The sequence below is a fragment of the Lissotriton vulgaris genome, chromosome 3_1 (assembly GCF_964263255.1).
Source record: "Lissotriton vulgaris chromosome 3_1, aLisVul1.2, whole genome shotgun sequence".
Classification (NCBI taxonomy): domain Eukaryota; kingdom Metazoa; phylum Chordata; class Amphibia; order Caudata; family Salamandridae; genus Lissotriton; species Lissotriton vulgaris.
In genome coordinates, this window is record NC_141689.1 from 500406597 (window position 1) to 500426208 (window position 19612).

The 19612-nt window shown below is 46.3% G+C and overlaps 1 protein-coding gene across 3 annotated transcripts in view; it reads left to right on the plus strand.

Annotated features, from left to right (window-relative positions):
• AP3B1 (adaptor related protein complex 3 subunit beta 1) overlaps window positions 1-19612 on the plus strand; it is a 2001071-nt gene that overhangs the window by 662873 nt on the left and 1318586 nt on the right. For all 3 annotated transcript variants that reach the window (XM_086960746.1, XM_086960745.1, XM_086960747.1), the window contains one exon: window positions 7234-7389. In XM_086960746.1, the coding sequence (XP_086816872.1) occupies window positions 7234-7389 (156 nt within the window). The remainder of the gene's footprint in view (window positions 1-7233; window positions 7390-19612) is intronic.

Genomic DNA, 19612 nt, shown 5'->3' on the forward strand with positions numbered 1-19612 from the left:
TGGCATTGTTTTTTGGTGTCGTGGGTGCTATGCGGTGGGGTTTGGGATAGAGGCTTGCGTCTATGAGGAGGTCATTCTTTATGTTGTCAGTTTTTTGGATAAAGAAGGAGGCGAAGTCCTCACAGGAGGGAGCTTCGCACACAGTGTTGAGATGTTGGGGTTGTTCTTTGGATTGTGTTCGGATAAGCTCAAACAGCTTTCTCGGACGATTTTTGGCTTGGTCAAGCTGACGGCTGAAGAAGTCTGATTTTGATCGTTTTATTTTCCTGAAGTAGGCGTTTCTCCTTTTCTTCAGGTGTTTTAGGTTCAAAGCGGAGGGAGCTGATCTCCAGGTGCGCTCTGCCATTCGCATGGCGCGTCTGTCGTCATTGAGACTCCCGTCGTACCAGGGATTGGACATTTTTGTGGTGGCTTTTTTTAGTTGCAGGGGTGCGACTTCATTAATTATTGAGGTCATAGTGTTAAGATAGTGATCAGTCAAGGATTGGACATCTTTAACGCCAGCAGGAGGAAGTAGTAAGTTGCAGCTTTTGGGGGGCAGAGAGTTTGAGATTAGTTTTTTCATGTCTCTTTTCCAGACTTTGGGCCTGGCGGGTTGAACGGGATTAAATTTAACTTTTTCATTGATGAAGAATGTGATGGTATGATGGTCCGACCAATCACAGGGATGGATTGATTCGAGTTTGATAGTGGCCTCTTTGGAGATGATGAGGTCGAGGATAGAGCCTTTCTTGTGTGTTGGAACGTTGCAGATTTGAGTGAGGTCAAGGGCGTTAAGGAAGTTCTTCAGACCTTTTACCACCGCATCATTATGATCGTTCCAGTGGAGGTTGAAGTCACCAAGGTATATTTGTGTGAGTTGTCGCCCGGAGTTGGCTGAGATCATGTCCATGATTTGTTGGGAGAAGGTAAGGTTGTCACCGGGTGGGTGGTAAATGCCATGCAGAGTGCAGATCGGTTTGTCCTCACTGTGAATATCGAGGCAGATATATTCACAGGAAGTTGGGGAGGGTAGGGAAGGGGAAGTTACTTTCATGACAGAGAGGTTGCTCCTGTATATACATGCGATTCCGCCACCTTTTTTATTGCCAGACCTGTCAAGTCTAGTGATGTGGTAGTTGGGGGGGACCAGAATGTCCATTATAGGTGTAGAAGATTCTGTTAACCATGTTTCAGTCATGATGATTAAGTCAAGCTCCCATTTTAGGATGAGATCGGCGATAGCGGCGGAGTGTCTAACGGCTGATCTGCAGTTGAGGAGAGTGCATTTGAGACGGGGTGTGTCGAGGGTGGAAGGGTGTTCTAGAGCGAGGGGGACTTTACTCAGGTTACTATGGATAGCGATTCTGTTGTTCAACGTGGGGGGTCTAAGGGGATTAGATTGAATCGTGGGAATGGCAGTGAGAGTGTCGGGTGTGTTGCTATGGGGGGTTGGGTCATAGGAGCGGAGGAGGGTGAGTGTGTCTAGGTCCGAGAGAGGGTTGCAGGAGCGATGGGGGCGGTTTTCACGATTGTGAACAGGGATTGAGGTCCAGTGCAGTGGTGGTCGAGTGCGAGAGTTCGCCGCCCGGATGGACGACCAGTTGGGAGCGGAGATGATGGAGGAGGCGCGTGCGTGGTGTCTGGGATGTGTGCTGAGTATTTGTTTGATGATGTGGACGTCCTGTTTGATCTGGTGGAGGGTGTTGGGTGAGGGGTGACTGGAGCGTGATAGACAGAGTAGTTGTTGTTTGATGATGTCCATGTCTTCTTTGAGCTGGAGGAGAGAGGCCGTAATGTGATCCCCTGTGGGAAATGTGTTGGAGGTGGGGATGGAAGGCTCGGTCGTGGGTGACAAAGGGGAAAGGTTGGTAGTGTGGATGAGAGTATTGGTGGTAGGCGTGGAGTGTAGGGTGGAGGATGGGCATTTATTAGTAGTGGGGGGGGTGGAGGTTGGGTAGTGGGGGGTGAGACTGGGGGGCGTAGTGGGATTGTAGATGGTACTTTTTTGAAAGGGCGGAGTAGAGTTGATGGAGGTGGTGTGTTCTGTGTGATTGGTTAATGGGTGGGGGTGGGGGCTGAGAATGGGGGGGGATAAAGGGTGGGGATTGCATTTGTGTATGTCAGTTCGATGTTGATCGAGGTTAGACTGGTTGCGGGTGGGAGCTGTGGTATCAGGGGTGTGAGGAATGAGGATGAGAGGAACGAGGATGGGGGCTGGTGTGTGGGGGGAAGGGGTGGGGTAGTTGTTGTAAGCGGGGGCGAGATCTATGTCTGTGCTTGAGGGATGTGAGGTAGCTACGGTAGGTGGGTGAGTGACAAAGGTACCGTGAGTAAATGGGTGGTGCATGTCGTTTTGGGTGGGAGCTGTGGTGTCCAGGGTGGGGAAGGGGATGAGGGCTGGTGTGTGAGGGGAAGGGGTGGGGAAGTTGGTGTATGCGGGGGATTGAACTGTGTCTGTGCTCGCCGGGAGTGAGGTAGTTACGGTAGGTGAATGAGTGACTTGGGTGTCAGGCGTAAAGGAGAGGTGCAAGTCGTTTTGGGGCTGGGCTAGGTTAGAATGAATGTGGTTTGAGGCTGTGGTGTCAGGGGTGACAGGAATGGGTGAGGTATGAGAGGCTGGCCAGGTGAGGTTATAGGGGGGGGAGGGTATGCCGTTAGAATGTGTGGGTGAGGGATCTATGTCTGTACGTGTGGAGTGAGAGGTAGCTACATTAGGTGGGTGAGTGTCTAGAGTGCCGGGGGTGGAGGGAAGGTGCGTGCCGTTTTGGGGTTGAGCTAGGTTAGGAGGGTTGTGATTGGGGGCTCTGGATTCAGGGGTGATGTGCCTGCGGGTGCTATGAGTGGGGGGCTGATGACTGGCGAGGTATTGTTTGAACGTGGGGAACAGGTTGTCTAGTAGTTCCAGGTTCTTGTCTGTGGATTGAATTAGGATAATCCCGTTATTGTAAATAGTGATGGTTGTTCTGCCCGGGAAGAGTTGGGATGGAGTGATGGTGAGTTTTTGGCCATGCGCGAAATTCCTGGAGGTGGAGACGGTGAGTAAGGTGCGGAACGTGTTTCTCCATTGGGCTCTGCGAGTGGTGTGGAAGATAATATCAATGTTCAGTGAACCATTGACTGGTGAGAAGTAGGTGTCTGCACAAGGCGTTTCAGGGTGGGACCTCAGGAAGTTGTGTTTAAAGCGTTTAGCGGCTTTTTTAGTGAGTGAGGGTGGGTAGTTGATTCTATATGTGTGTTTGCCGACGGGTTCCATGATGGGAGGACGGACTAGGATGGTGTAGTGTAGGGGGGAAGGGCGCACTGTCCCAAACAGTTGCGTGGGCCTAAAGTGACACTAGTGAGTGCATAATAATGCTATACGCAGTATACAAAGTATACAATGGCAGACAATAGTAGTGATATAGTGGGAAGTGACACTAGTGAGCTGGCACAGTATTTGAGGTAGTGATCGGTACATAAAGATTAACTGACATTAGTGAACTGCCAGGGTATTTGAGGTAGTAATCGGTGCCAAATCTGTGCGGGGTATTCGACAGTACATTTTTAACCAAGTGCAGAACAAGTATCAATATAATACTGACAAAAATACTAGCAGTTAACACTGTGCAAACCATAAAAGTATCTAATCTAGGTGACACTAGTGAGTAGTCAAAAATATGTAAGGTACAAAATACTAGAATATAACACTGTGCAAACCATAACATATATAATCTAGGCGTCACTAGTGAGTAGTCAAAAATATGTAAGGTATAAAATACTAGAATATAACACTGTGCAAACCATAACAAATATAACTAGGTGACAGCAGTGAGTAGTCTAAATCTAAAATATGTAAGGTACAGGAGTCAGTGACAGAATACCATTGCACACATAATTATGAGAACCAACAAGTGACATTAGTGCGCAGCAGCGAGAAATGTATGAGGCATAAAATATGAAAATAAGAAAAGTAGAACTGAGAAGAAAATTCACACACAGATAAAATGACAGAGATTAAATGACATAGCATATGAAAATATGAAAAATATAGCTGAGAAAATACACACACAGATAAAATGACAGAGATTAACTGACACAGCAAGTGGCATTAGCGAGCAGCAAAGGAAAGAAAGAATATATGAGGTAGTAAGCGGTGCATTACCGGTGAAAGTAAAGTGGGATGTGCAAAATACAGTTAGGGTTATAGAATATAGAATATAGTGCTACTGTACGAGGCAATAGTATATGGGTAGCAGTCGATGCAGAAAGTGATGCGTGCAGGATACAAAAGTGAGGTGTGTTGGCTACAATCAGGAATAATAATAAATATCACTGTGAAAAGCAGACTATCTAAATCCGGCGTAAGAAACGTCCAGCTGTGTAATTGTACAGAAGTAGTCTGAGAGTCTAAGAGGCCTTAGGTCTTTAGGTCGATGGTAGGAATGACTAGTCCATGATGGTCTCCCCAGGATAGACAAACTAAGATGGCCGAACTGGGAGGTAGGGGAGGTAGAAATAGAAATATTGGTCCTTTGTCTGTTGTTGTTGCTCTGGGCTCAGAGCAGGACCATTTCCCTTTCTATTCAAGGCAGGCACTGCTCATAGCTTGCTGGGAGTGAAAGTGGGGGAGTTAGAGCCTCGTGGACATCAAAGGTACCAGCGAGGACTTATTTCTACAGATTTATGGCCCCATGTTGCTGCTCAAGGAGATAGTTTAGGAGTGAAAGCAGTTTTATGGCCCCCGCCATTTTGTACAAGGAGGTAGTCTAAAAATGTGGGCAGGCGGGTGGGGTGAGATAAATACCTTGTGTCTCCCAAGCGTGTTGATTTTGCCAGCAGAATTTTTGATGTTGTAATTCTGTAGTTCTTAGTTCGCAGGTATATCTGATTGTACTTCCCGGTACTTCCGGGAGCCGATTCCACTAACCGGCGTCCTCCCTGGATCCGCATCCAGCCTCCTGTGCTGTGGTGCGGGCGGGAGGGGGTGTCTCAACAGTTAGCCTTGCCCTGTAGCTTATGCCTTGTAACTTGGCGCCGCTTCACTTTTCCACCCGTTTCCCGGTGCCTTCGGGAGCCGACTCCACAACCGGCGTCCTTCCTTGTTCCGCCTCCAGACCTCCTGTACTGTGATGCGGGCGGGAGGGGGTGATCGCCGACGTTCCCCGGCCAGTCCCGGCACAGCAGCTGGCAGCCTGCGCCTTGGATCGGGTAGGAGGAGGGCCACTCTCCGGTGCAACCGGGCGCCTTAACACAACGGAGGTCTTGATACACAGACAGCCGGGCGTACACGGCGATAGCCAGGACTCGCGGGGTCATCAGTGAAGGCTGTTTTCCGTCTTCAGGGTTGTGCGTTCCACTGCGGCGGCCATTTTTGAAGTTGCGGGATTCGGTGGAACGCACGCCGGGAATGATGTTGTTCTTCTTTGCTTGTTTGTATGCCAAATAGCCGGCGCTGGTCACCAAGCTACACTCCCCAACTAAACTGCACCACAAGCGCCTATGCACATAAATCAATTTTTTTGATTGTCACAACTACGTCCCATGGCATCTCTTTTCATTTTTAAAGTGCTGAATTAATGTAGGTGTATGGATATCTCTTCATTGGAATTTAATCCAAGCGGAATCATTGTTTCTAGGTCAATGATGTATTTAGACTCTAGTTTACCAGTGAGAGTTTCCGATTGCCTCCACGCGTACTAATGGGAACATCATCGATGACCACCATCCGTAATAATTTCTCATCCTGAAAGTGTTGTTCGTAGAAGTGTCTAGCGACAGGATAGTGTCTATTATTGGGCCTGATGGCCCTTATGTGTTCTAAGACCCGTTTCTTGGCACAATGAATAGTACTGCCAATGTATGCCTTATTACATGGACATAATAGTGCATACACACAATACGTGGTATTGCAACTCAACTTCTTCTTGATGGTAATGTCTCTCTTGGTGCCCACAATAGATAGTCATACAGTCAACGCTGTGGCTGCAGGCCTTGCATTTTCTACACCTTCTGAATCCCCCCAGTACAGTTTTATTGGTCTTCCCTGTTGCAGTGACCAAACTGGGACAACTCATCTCTGAGTGACTTACACTTTTGAAATGTAATCTGGGGGTTTATGTTCAGATGTTTCTCAAGATTGTTATCTGTCAATAATACATGCCAGTGCTTCTGTAGTATCTTACGTACTTGTGATGCTTGTCCAGAGTACCTCGTAATGAAACGTAAAGTACTCTTTTCAGGAACCTCAACATTGGGGTAGAGCAGTTTAGCACGAGTCACCGCATCTACCTTAGCACAAGCCTCGGTGATGATTTTGCTACTGTATCCCCTTTCCTGGAACCGTCCTATCATGGTTTGTTTTTCTAGCAGATAACTCATCAGAACTGCAGTTGCGTCTTGCCCGTAACAGCTCCCCGTACGGGATGCTGTATACTAACTGTCTAGGGTGAGAACTAGCAGCATTTAAAATGCTGTTGCCCGCAGTACTCTTACATAATAATTTCGTCTGCATTGAGTTGTCAACAATCTCCACTAGAACGTCCAAGAATTCAATTTTTCTTTCACTCATGTGTTCTGTAAAACGTAAGTTGTATTCATTGTCATTTAACTGTTTCACAAAACTCTGGGCAGATTTTATGTCACCATTCCAAATCAAAAAAATGTTGTCTATAAAACGCAACCACATACACGCTTGTTGGGGAGTAGACAAAGGCATGGGGACCACTGTCACCTCGCACCTGAAAATGACAACATAAAAAAACAAGACAGTCATGTTTCGTTAGAGGAAATTAGGCTGCTTGAAGAAAAAAATAAACCTTTTTATAAGCAATCACAAAGATGGTGGTTAGCTGACCTTGCTGGCCACCATCCTTGTGATTATGGCCAATTGGAGCTAGTTGCAATTTACAGCCTGACTAATGAATATTAATTAGGTAGGTTGGGCCATGACGCACTCTGATATAGAATTTTGCAAGCTGTCATATTTCCACAAAAGTCGGTTCACAAAATTAGATATTTGTCTGAAAATCCAATTATTTTTTGGCAACCATTATCTTGATACATGTGGTACATAGTAATTTTTACGTTTGCACAGCAGCTTTTAATGTGCATTTTGTGATGCGATTACCAACGGAACGTGGTAGACTTTTTGGCGCATCCAAGAAGCCAAACCTACGATTTATATTTTGCTCAGTGATCAAATGCTAATGTGCTGTATGTTGTAAGCATTTTTTCTACAGTTGCAGTTAATGTGTGCTGTTCATTTGTTTGCAGGGCGAACTTCAGGGGGACATTAATGAAAATAATTTTTACACATCAGATGGAGAAGAGAAAGAAACCGATAATGTTGATAAGCCTTATGTCATGGATCCTGACCACAGACTACTTCTGCGAAATACAAAACCCCTACTGCAGAGCCGAAATGCTGCGGTAACATTTCTATTTTGTTTTGGAACCTTTTTTGTTGGATTTATGCTATGATATTATGTGTAGTTTTTTAATCACGAACATTATATAGGGAAAACTTCAGCAGTTTTATTTTAAGTAATTAGTCTCTACCAAAGGGACCTCTTACGGCCTAGGACAATTTTAATTGAGGTGTTCATCCATTATTTTCTTTTAGCCCCTCAACTTTTCAGGTGATCGTGGTGATTAGCGAGATGAATAGTAACTTAAGTGGACTCTCATACATATATAAAGATACTGCTTCAGTGAGATATGTAGGCTGAAAGAGTCCACGGATAAATGTAGGGTGAGAGAATGGCAAAAGTCTGCCCCAGGGTTTAGTCCGTAAAAGGTGTGAGAAGTGGCTCAGCCTGCGTTCTAGGGGTGGACTACGAACTATAGAGTTTTTGGAAAGGTGAGATCTGAAGGAGTGTCATGATGATTATTTTTGGTTTATCGGATTTATGTTTACTAGAGCATTCTCTACTACAGTCCAGGGGTGGTTGGAAGCTCGTCTGTGCTTTTGATTGGTTGCCAGTTATCTCAACGGTAGGTGCGCACACAAAAGCAGCTGTCCGAGACAAATTAAAAATGTGGGTTTTTGTTGACAAAGTAAGTTAAGAAAGGAAAGGTTCAGAGGAGGGTAGAGGGAGATGGACTACTAGATCAGTACCACATGTAGACACTAATATAGTCTGTTTATAAACATCTGTCTAATATAAGCAGAGTGACTGTGCGCTAAATGCGATGTAGAACTGGGTCGGATCAGAAAAGAAGACAGATACATATTGCTTTCCACCAAGAAATGCACTTGCTTAGAGAAGAGTATTTGAACTCACTAGGAAGTGGCTAGATATTCTTCATCATACTCTTTATGTACTTCTTATATGCAGATTGAACTCTGACAGACTCTGATAGGTGTATGATTTGAGTGTCATCACTGAATGGCAGGATGGTTTGATCAATGCTTATGAGACTAATGATGCTTCAGGATATTTTATAGAGGATTGTGGTGAAAGCTTTGGAAACAAGTGTCTTTGATTCCGTGGGAAGGTTACTTGTACAGCACTACATAGGTCAACACAATAAACAAGACCATTAGTGAAGGCAACCAAGTTTTTCCTACTAGTAAAGGGTTGTTAATTACTGGATACAGAAAAGCAACACAAAGATTGTTCGTTAAACTCACAAGTGCAAGCAATCCATACTATAATTGTGTACCTGAGCCACATGGCGATTAACACCAGAAGTATCACTAAACACATTATACTATTGAAGTCATACAGAAGAATTATATAATGGAACAGTGAGTAAGCAGGGATACGTTTGACAAGCTTTTAAAGTGCTGGTGGGGGAAGCTTGTATTGACACTCTGCTGAAAACATTGATCAACAGATTAGAGAGGGAGCAATTGACAAAAAACACCATCAGAATTTTTTTTTTTCACGGAGAGGTGATTAAAACGAGGAAAGATTATGTGAATCCCGTTATGAGATTGAGGATATTTAAACATGTTGAATACAATACTATGAAACAGATTACTAGAAGGAGATTCCTGGCTGGTAAACAATCAAAAATATGCGAGGCACATCTGGCTAATACTAATGGACCATTTTCATAACCACCCCAGCTCCATCCAGAAAATATAGTCTGGATACAACTGAACCTACCTTTATTCATATTGGCAAGTGTATGTAAAGAAAATAGGAAACAGACTGGAAAAGACTGATAAGGACATGAGAAGGAACCCATCATATTAGGGAAAGACAGGAGGCAATGTGAATCCTACTGCCCCAAATTCCTTCTTAACGTGGATGTAAAACTTTTTACTAGCATCCTTGCAGAGTGGCTAGGCCCATATATGCCCAGGTTAGTGGACCCTGACCAGTCTTGGTTCGTCCCTCATCATTAATTCAGTGACAATATTAAGAGGATCATTCCCCTGTTTGACAAGGCTAAGCGTTTCCAAAGGCAAATTATGCTCCTGGCCCTCGATTCTTCGACAATTTGGCTTCGGGAAGAGATTTTGCACTTGTGTCATTAGCAACTATGGATGGCCACAAGCGACGGTACGGGTCAATGGTCAGACCTCAGCCCCCTTTCCTATTGGCCGACGGATGCAGTAGGGGTGTCCGTTGTCACCCCTGCTTTTTGCTGTCTCATTGGATCGCTTTTTGCTCTCTACATGGATCCCATGGCCCAGAGGTTGTGTGACAATCCGAATATTACTGGGGTGCGCTTCAGTGAAGAGGAACACATTGTCCGTCCCCATGCCGACGACGTGATTATTGCACTTGATGACCTGCTGAGGGCACTGGTGACTTTTCTGGCGTAGCGTGACGATTTTTGGGAGGCTGCAGGCTTTTTATTAACCTCCAAAAGTCACAAGCCCTAAACCTCTCTGTGTTGTCGGCTACGTCGGTGCTACTAGCTGTCCAATACCCCTTCTGTGGTCATCCACCTTGACCCCGTTACCTGGGGGTCCAGATAACTCCGACGGTAAAAGCGACTACAGCGATCAATTACTAGACTTTGCTTCGGCAGGTACAGAGGGATTTGGCCCAATGAATGCATTATTGTCTTTCTTGACCCGGAAAGATGGCAGCATTAAAGATGACCGTTCTGTTGAGGGTCCTCTTCCTATTTTTGCCCTCCGACTTGAGCCTCCTTTGGGCAAGCTTCAGTCCTTGCAAGGGGAACTCAAGCGCTTTGTTTGGTTGGGGGGAGAACTTCCATGAGTCGTGAACAAAGTTACTGCTCGACCCAAGAGGAGGTTCTGGGGTCTCGAATCTCCTACATTAATACCAAGCTGCAGAGCGTTACTGTTTAGTGGAATGGAGCCGCAACGAATCTGAGAAACATTGACTATTCATGGACAGAGCGGTGGCAGGCGATCGCCTTTGGAAAATTCCATTCTTAAGACACATGAAGAGGGCATGGGAGCTGTACTCCTCACCCGTCACTAGGACCACCCTTGAGGTTTGGGACCTGGGGGCTATGGCAAATTCTCTGATGTCATTCCCATCTCCTCTGACCCTGATCCTAGGCACGAGGGGGTTGGATCAAAGTACCTTCCTGGCCTGGCAAAAGGTGGGCTGCCAATCTATTGATCACCTCCTGGACACCTCTTTTGAGGAGCTCCAGAAGGGCTATGGCTGCCGGAGTCGGAGTGGATGCAATACCTTTAGGTCCGCCACTGGGTCACCCATCCAATCATCTGAGCAGGACTACAGTGCCTGCTTATACCGTTAGAAAGGTGGCTTGTGATTTGAGAATTTCCACTGCTGCCTTATAACTGGTGGTTAAAATGTCAGGACTGAAAACATAGGAGCTTTAACTGGGGTGGGCCCTGTCCCACAGAGAGTGGGAAGAGATTTACTACAGATTGAGACATATTGGGCGCAACACCGTCCGCATTGAGACAGCTACTAAAATAGCCACTTACTGGCAGCTCACCCCAGTATGAGGCCATAGGCGTAATCCATCACACAGAGTGGACTGTTGAAGAGGCTGCAGGTCCCCGGGACTCTGCTTCATCTCCAATGGGCTTTCCCAAACCTTATCCGTTAATGGGACTCGATCCCGTCAGACATTGACACCCACTTCGAAAGGCAACTACCCCGTTTTCCTGCATATGTTATCTTGGGTCTACCGAACGTCCTCAATCTCAAATCTCGCACGGCCCCACATTGGTCTAGCACTAGGAGCAGCTCTTCAAAACATCCTCTCCAACTGGGGCACGGAGAAACTTCCATCCCATACTGGATGGCTCCACAGGCTATGGCGTTTCTTGGGTATGGAGTTATTAACCCTTACACTGACTAACCGGGGGGACTCCTAGAGGGGGTTTGCTCTTCTGTCTACGTAATTTCGAGAACTGGCATGTCCCTGACATATTAGCTTACTATTTGACGGATCCTGACTCCTCATAGAGAGTCCAGGATCGGTCCCCGGGTGGGCACGCAGGGACACTTAGTTTTCTTAGCAGTACACTTTTGGAGTGAGTACTCAGGGGGGGAGGGTACATATTGCTTGTTCTTTTTATGTTGATCTGCTTTACTTTTGGATAATAGCAATATTTAGGTCACAGTTTCCATAGGAATGTCATTTTTTGTTTTCGAAATAACTTTGACTCGTTTTAACGAATTGCAAGAAACTTTCTAAAACAAAAAGTAAATCCACTTTGGCTCCTCACAGAAAGTTTGGCATTAATCCATCAAGTGGGGGTCAAGGAAAAGGGTGCGCCGAAAACATCAGTTTCCCGTTTTAATTCCCATCTGAAAGTTTTCTCGCTGATACAGAGGAAATGGCTAAATGGAATTGCACAAATTTAGCACTAAAAAAACTTGGCTCAGAAAGCTTACTTGTCATAACTTGTTGTATCCAGTAGTTTTCGAGAAATTTACATTTAAAGAGGTGATTGGGTTGGGCATCAAGGAGTTAACCTCCAGAAAAACTTTGTGGTTTTTGGATTGTTGGGGGTACATATATTCTTTGATTTGTCAATCCTGTTTGGCCAGCCACAGCATGAAGAATATGTTGTGTCATCCCTTGCAGAACTCGGGTCCCAAGAATGAATTAAAAAATATATATATAAAGGGGCAGGATGAGCACAGAGCCATGTGGCGGGTCATGGGTGTTCAGAATAAGCGAGGTTCTAAGTAGCATGATGGGGCACAGGTTAGTTGACTAAGCTATAACTGCCATATTTTTTTTTAGCTTTTTGTTATTAGTTCTTGTCTCATTTCAACACCTAAATGAGGCCACTTCAACCTTTGTTTCTGATCAGTGAATTTATATGAATATACACATGATATGTATAGACACCCCAGCACAAAACCGTGTTACCAGTCAGAAATCATCTTACAAAACCTTCCATTGTTACATTCATGCTGAATATGTACGTTTTGACTCAAATGGTGATGACTGTAGGTGACAAAAAGACAATGTAAAGTGTTAACCTGGATGTCCTATTTTACTTATTTTAATTTAAAGACATAAAAGAACTTGCCAACTGTTTATTTATACCACAATCCAAGCACCAATCAGGAGGGCCCAGAAGGAAGGTGAAATCTGAAATCAGTTTTGACTTAGAGCACTTTCTTAAGTAGTAGTCGACCTGGTTGATGGTGTGGCTGGAATCAGTGGTAAAACCTTTATAGAGAATAGTGTCAAAGGTTGCACAAACCCAAACTATGATACGCTGGCACAGAGAGTGATGATGCTGATCAATGTAAGCTTGAGTAAATGCTTGTGCTCCCTTACTTGCGATGAAAATGTACTCTTTGAGAATCTGAAAGTCAGGGAAGTATTGCAGTTGGACCGCTGCCATCTTTGCCAGAACATTAACGGACCTAGTCCAGAAATGGCTTTGTAGGTGTTGTGGGGATGAGTGGTTAGGATTTATGAAACCGGGGAATATAGCTATTTTGTAACGCAGGTAAGGAAACAGTTGATGAGGCTACTCAGGGGCTGCACTAGGATTGCCATGGCAAGGATTTTTTTCCCCCTCAGATTGTGATGGACTGATAGGTAGGTACTGAAGTAGTCTGTGAATAGTCTGTGAATAAGGAGTCTAGGACTGAGAGTGACAGCATCTTGGTGAAGTGGGGAGTTAGGCAAATTTGGGGTTTATATCAGATTGTTGTTTTTGGTCTTCAAAGTTATGGTGGGATCGTGGAAGCGCTGTGTAATCTTTCTGTGGTAGTGTGTAGAGGAGGTGTGTTGTTTAGCAGCAAATAGTTAAAGTTCCTTATGGAGGACTATGGTTGACAATGTCTCAGAGGATAGCATCTAACATTTCAAGTGCTGCAACAACCTTCTCAAACTCTCCTCTATCGCACCTAAGAATAGAGGCCAGACTGCTGGCATTCAGAAAATATCTAAAACTCTCCTCTTCTGGTGTACCTGTATGAACATTTATCCCAGTGATATCAGCATTTACACCTCTGAAGTACTAGTCTGTGTTCAGTTTCATTGTTGTCTGTCTCTTGTTTCTTGCAAAGTGCACTGATTCATTAGGGTGCATAAAAATCTTTGAAATAAAGCTCATAAGTTGCAGCTCCCTCTGACACCATTTCCAGCCAGCAATGAGACAACCTCCAAGCAGTAATGCTTCACATATTGCAAGAGATGGAGAGCCATCCAGGAGGGACTTAGGAGGGCGGGGATCATTTTCACTTCTTTTGTGTGGCGGCTTGTCAACCCATCCAGAGTTTACTCTTCCTTATATTTTCAAAACTAATCAAAACAATTGAAACCTCAATTGACAGCTCAATCAGCGCTGGGTAGCCTTAGGGCAGCTATGCGTTTAACATAAACATCCCTCATACATTTGTTTTTTAAACCTTTATTTTGCATTTATTAGAACAAAAAAACATAACATTCAGAGCATATCCTCAAATGCAGTCGCCATTCTGTGTTTTGTAATTCAGAAAAAGAAATTCAATACAGAGTAAGCAGTATCACATATACCAAGTATGTGAGCTAACATGACTATACATTTATCAGGTTCTCACTTGGTGACCACAGTTTCTGCATTTAATGAACACCTTGCACACATTCATGCTTCCTGTTCTCCCTGGTCTGAATCGTGTCCATGCCTTTCTGTTCTTTAAAATCATCCAGTTTCAGCCTCCACACTGCCACAACCTCGGCAGCTTTGTTGTCAGTGCGTGATAGGCGTATATATTGTTTTTCTGCGACCTCCCCCTAACCATTCTAGTATATCCCTGATCCACATGACTGCGCTGGCACCCGAGATTCCATCCAACCTATGATCACCCTGTGCTTGGCCAGAGCCGCACCAACCATATGAATTTGTATGATGCCTTGCGTCCCTTGGGCTTCTTTACTGTTCCCGGCAGGCACAGCCCAGGTGTACAGGGGATATCAATGCCTTTGGCCGACTCAATACTAGGCACCACCTCATTCCAAAAGCTATGTACCTCTTCACACTGCCAAGCCAGATGTAAAAAGGTGACAATCTGCTCACCACAACGCAGAACTTTTGTTGCCCTGTTAGGATCAATTTTATTTAGCCAGGAAGGATGCTTAGAAGTACGGTGTACATAATTGAAATATAATAGTTTAAACCTGTTATTTCCAGACCACAAGCATCACCCCCAGTCCGAATCCTCAAGGAGTGCCCCTAAGTCCATCTCCCAGGCTGCTCTTTCCGAAATTAGTTCTTTTTTAATCTCCTTTGAGGGTTTTGTAGAAGAGTGTGATGACGTACCTGCCCTCTCCCCATCTAATCAATCTGCCTGATGTCTGACAAGAAGGCGGAGCTGTAGGGTGGGTGCACAGTATCTCCTTTTCTGTGTTGTCTAGCTTTGCATAGTGGAGGAAGTGTCCCCACCCAACATTATATGTGTCCTGTGCTTCCTTGAAAGTGAGAATTTCTCCTTGTGTAAGTCACCTACTAAAAGGCACCCCTCCGCGTTCTATCTGTCCGCAGACATACCCTGCTCTAGGATCGAATGGGCTCTAGGTCCCATAGCTGTTGAAGGGGGCCTTGTGCAGAGCATTCTTCACCACTGTCTCCCATATCTGTGCTGTGTGCTGTACCAAATAAGGAACAAGCACCCCAGACCTTATGCAGATCCTTCTTGAGATCCTTCTTTGCCACTGACTCACATATCTGTGCTCTGTGCTGTACCAAATAAGAAAACAGCGCCCCAGAGCTGCCCTTCCACCCCCCCATCAATAGGTGCACCAGTATTTCCTCCCCGAGCATACTCTGCAGCAGCCTTTTTTCCCAGTTATCAGTGTCCGTCAGTCATCGGACTGCATGCTGCAGGTGTGCTGCAAAATAATAGTTTCATATCTGGGATAACCCTCCCCCTCCCCCACACCCCCGTTCCATGTCACGTTTCAGGACTGAGAGGGCCATCTGTCGTCGTATGCCCGTCTATACTGGGGAGATAGAGAAACTATTGAGTTTTTGAAAAAAATGTGCTCCAAGAGGGATCAGTGAGTTCTGAACCAGGTATAAACACCTAGGCAGGAAGACCATCTTGGCGAAGCCGATCATCCCATAACAGACAGGGTCAATGTCCTCCTGAACTTTGTCAACCCTGTCATGCTCCTCAGAACTCTATCCACGTTTAGATGCTGACACGCAACCATTGTTGTTTGTATAACGATTAGCCATAGGCATCAAAAGCCCTCCCCTTCACATTGAAGCCCAAGATCGGCCAACCACTCAAGCAGCACAGTCACCAATTTCCCCAGTGGAAACAACAAGGTCTTCCTAACGTTCACTCGCATCAATCAGGGTACCTCCTTTGCAGGCGACCAGACATAAATCAATGCATCATCTGCATATAATGAGATAATGTGGTCCTGTTTTCCGACCTGTTTTCCCTAGGGTTCCAGCTCCTTGCGCAGCAGAATCGCCATAGGCTCTACCACCAGGGCAAACGGGAATGGTGGAAGGGTACAGACCTGTCAGGTGCCCCTCTCTACAGACCAAGTCTTCTTCTCCAGGTCAATTGATACAATCACTACGTCCTGATCGACTCCTGTGGTCTCATGCAGTATGTGAGTCAATCGTGTAAGGTTGTAAGCTGTGCTGCACGCTGACATGAATCAACATTGGTCCTCGTGGACCAGGTCAAACACCACTCCCTGCATACACTTCACCATCCGTTTTCAGAGCTCCTTGACATCGGAGTTGATCATGGTGAGTGTTCGGTGTGAGGAGGGGTCCTGTAGAACTTCCCATCATTCGGTGTGAGGAGTGGTCCTGTAGAACTTCCCATCAGTGTTGGGGCCACAGGTGTTCAAGATGGTGATGTCCTTCAGTCTAGTGTACCATGAAGAAGCACAATGCATCCTTTAACATTTGCCTCACTATACACATGATGAAATGGAACTCCGTGAGCAACCCAAATCGCCACCCCTCTGGCATATGACAGATTGCAATGAAAAGATGTCCCCTATATTGTTCTCTAACTTCTGGACTTCATTACCCATTAGATGAGTCTCCTGCAAACAGGCTGTCTGTACCCGGTTGTGCTGGAGGTATGAATGGACTTTGAATCGTTTTGCATAGCCTTTCAGCCCTCTGACATTCTAGGTTAGGATCTTGGTACCGTCAGGCACATGAGAGGTTTAACCCCGCCACCTTGATCCAGACCGTCCACCCCTTAGAGGGGAGAACGACATACATGTCCCAAATGGGGGACCCTGCATCCTGCACATGCGCTGCAACCAGAAACCAAATCCCCATAGGAACTAGGCGGTTAACTTAAAGCCAACTGATTAACACCCCTCAACCCCAGGCAAACCACTACATAACTGAAATGTGTGTTCGTCCATTCTTTGTCTCGCTGTCAGGATCTACAGCCCAATCCCCAAACCAAATCCTACTAACCTGGAGAGGGCTCCCTAGCCCCTCTTTTTATATATATTATGGATATGCGCTGTACCCTCGTTGCATAACAAACTATATTGCATTTTTCTTGCCCTTCGCTTATATCCATCCTACACAACAGCCAAATAAATCAGACCTCCCCTTTTGCATCTGAGGGTATCACTTAGCTCGCTGTCAATCGTTGGGTCGGTTGCGGCACTCTGGGAGCATGGTCTCTCTTCAGAGGCGGGCAGTGCCATGGTGCCATCACCCTTAACGACGATCCTAGCAGAGTCCTGGCCCACACATCTCGCACACTCCAGTCCGGGCGATGTGGTCACGCTTCGCCTTGCTTTCCAGTTCTTAAAGAGCCTGCTCGATCCTGTGGCACTTTATCCCACATTTCCCACCATCTCCAGACATCCTCCTGCGTGTCGAAGTGGGACTTGCCTTCCAAAGTTACTCTGTCTGGTGGGATACAAGAGCATGTATCAGAGACCCATGGCCTTCAGTTTACTCTTTGCCTCCAGGAAGGATTTACTGTGAACCTGCACTTTGTAGATGCAGTCTGGAAAGATGGAGATTTTATGATTTTCGTAGTTGCCATTATCAGTTTCATTGGAGGGCCCAAGTGGACAATCTCGGTCCCTGTAACTAAGGTTTCATGCTATAATAACTCGCATTGTGGCCTAGGTCTCGGGTGACTGTCAGTGCCCGGTGGGCCCTCTCAACTGCAAAGAATGGAGACAGGCTGGTGGGCTTCAATGTATCACGGATGCAGGTCTCCACAAACCGATTCGTTACACCCCCTCTGCTTGCTAGGCGAACCTTAGCTGGCAAACATTGTTCCAAGGCGATCTCCTCTATGCGTCTTTGGCTCTCACCTCAAGGGTCCCTGTCTTTGATGCAAGAGTGGCCACTTGTTTTTTTAGGGCCGTCACCTCTGACTGGAGTTCAACAATAAACCCCCTCTGTAGTGCGAAGTTTGTCCGATTCTGTTTGCCGGTCTGCATGAAGGAGGTTTACTTCGATGAACACGCCCTCTATCTTCCCCTCCAATGCAGCGCGGGATCCCTGTATGGCAACTAGGATGTCTGCTCGGTAGGGCTCCTCCGGGGATGAATCCCGCACTGTGTCACTGTAGGAAATCCGATGTCTTGTTTGTCTTTGGGGGCCGGGGGTCAGGGTAGCATATTGCTCCATAGTGTTCCCCCGCGGGGGTCCAAGAGGTCTCCACTGGGCTGCACCCTCTGCACTCCATCTAGGCAGTCGGCCCCTTTCCTGGACCTCTCCATCAAGACCAGGGAGCACAACTGTCCAGCATCAGGCCCAGCTTTGTCAGACAGATGGCGTCCCCACCGGAGCCCACCTGTGACTTCAATTACGGCCCTCCAGTCCAGTGGAGGCCCCTGCCTCACAAACATCTCTACAGCATAAGTATTCACTTTTACGGTGGCCCAATACAGATGGGGGGCCAGGGCCCACCGCTACGTTGAATCCAGCTGTCTACGCCGCAAACTCACCAGCCCCGAAGCACCACTCCAACGTGCATGCAGCTATGCCTTAGGCTGGCCGGGCCTAGTTGCAGGCCACGAGGCACCCCTGTTAGCCACCCTACACTCTCCCTGAGAACTCTGCACCCAGCCAGGGGACCAGGCAGGAGTGGGGGGCAACGGGTTCACCCACAGTAAATGTTCAGGCCCCCTCTTAACCACCTCACAAAGCGTCCAGCATTTGGGTGATCTGTCCTCTGCCAGCCACACCTCTGCACGGGCCACTTAAGCAGCTCCCGGAGGCCCTCAGGATCATTCTTGGAAGTTTACGTGCCTCTGACTGAAAACATTCCCCACAGGCAGGCATGCACTGGAGGGACGCCCCTGACTCACAGAGCGCCCTCTCCACGTGGGACAGCACTCCCATAGTGTAACTCTCAGCACAGCCAGGAAGCAGGGGAGATTATATAGGATGGTATGGGGCTGGCGGGAAACCAGTCAAGGACGCCTCGCTGAGGAGTGTTACCCCGAAACTGGTCCCAGGATGCTTGTTTCTGGTGCAGGGAAGACCTGGCTTGACAGTGTTGGCTGGACTGTTCCAATGAGGAATAGGTTCAAGATCCATTTGCATATAGCTGTATGTGAACTGGGGTAGCGAAGTGAACTAAAGAACAAGATCTGTGGCTGGGGGTGAAAGTTTGAAAAATTTCAGCGCTCCGTAAATCATCTTGCGTTTGCTTTGTTTGCCCTAAGTTGGTAGGGTATCCCCAGACGTGGGTCTCTTGCTCACTTTCCCACTGCATTCAAGCTAGCCTGGCTGATGACTGGTATTACCCCCAAAACCACTCCCAGGTTGCTTGTTTCCGGTCCAGGGAAGACCTGGCTTGGCAGTTCGGGCTGGACTGTTATCTTGAGGAACAGGGTCAAGACTGATTTGCATGTAACTGGGTCTGAACTGAGGTAGCGAAGTGAGCTAAAGAACGATGATGGATTCAACCCAGATCTGTAACTGGAGGTGAGTGAAAAATGTCAGCGCTCCATCCATCATCAACTTCTGTTTGCTTCGATCTTGTGTAGCCACGTCCCTCCATCCCACATGCACTTTAGAGGAAAATTACGAACGTTCCACCCGACAGAGCCAAATTCACTCCAAAACATACAAAGTCAAATCTTCCTATTTCATTTTAGATAAAGTTGAAATGATTAATTATGGATCTCACTATCTGTTGTGTGGGGGGCAGTATGTAAATGTCTTTTATGATTGAAAAACATCGAAATAAAGACTATTTTGAATTGAAATTACAAAGTCATATCTCATGAAAAAAAAATTCAATAACAAGCACATCTCGCTAGTCAT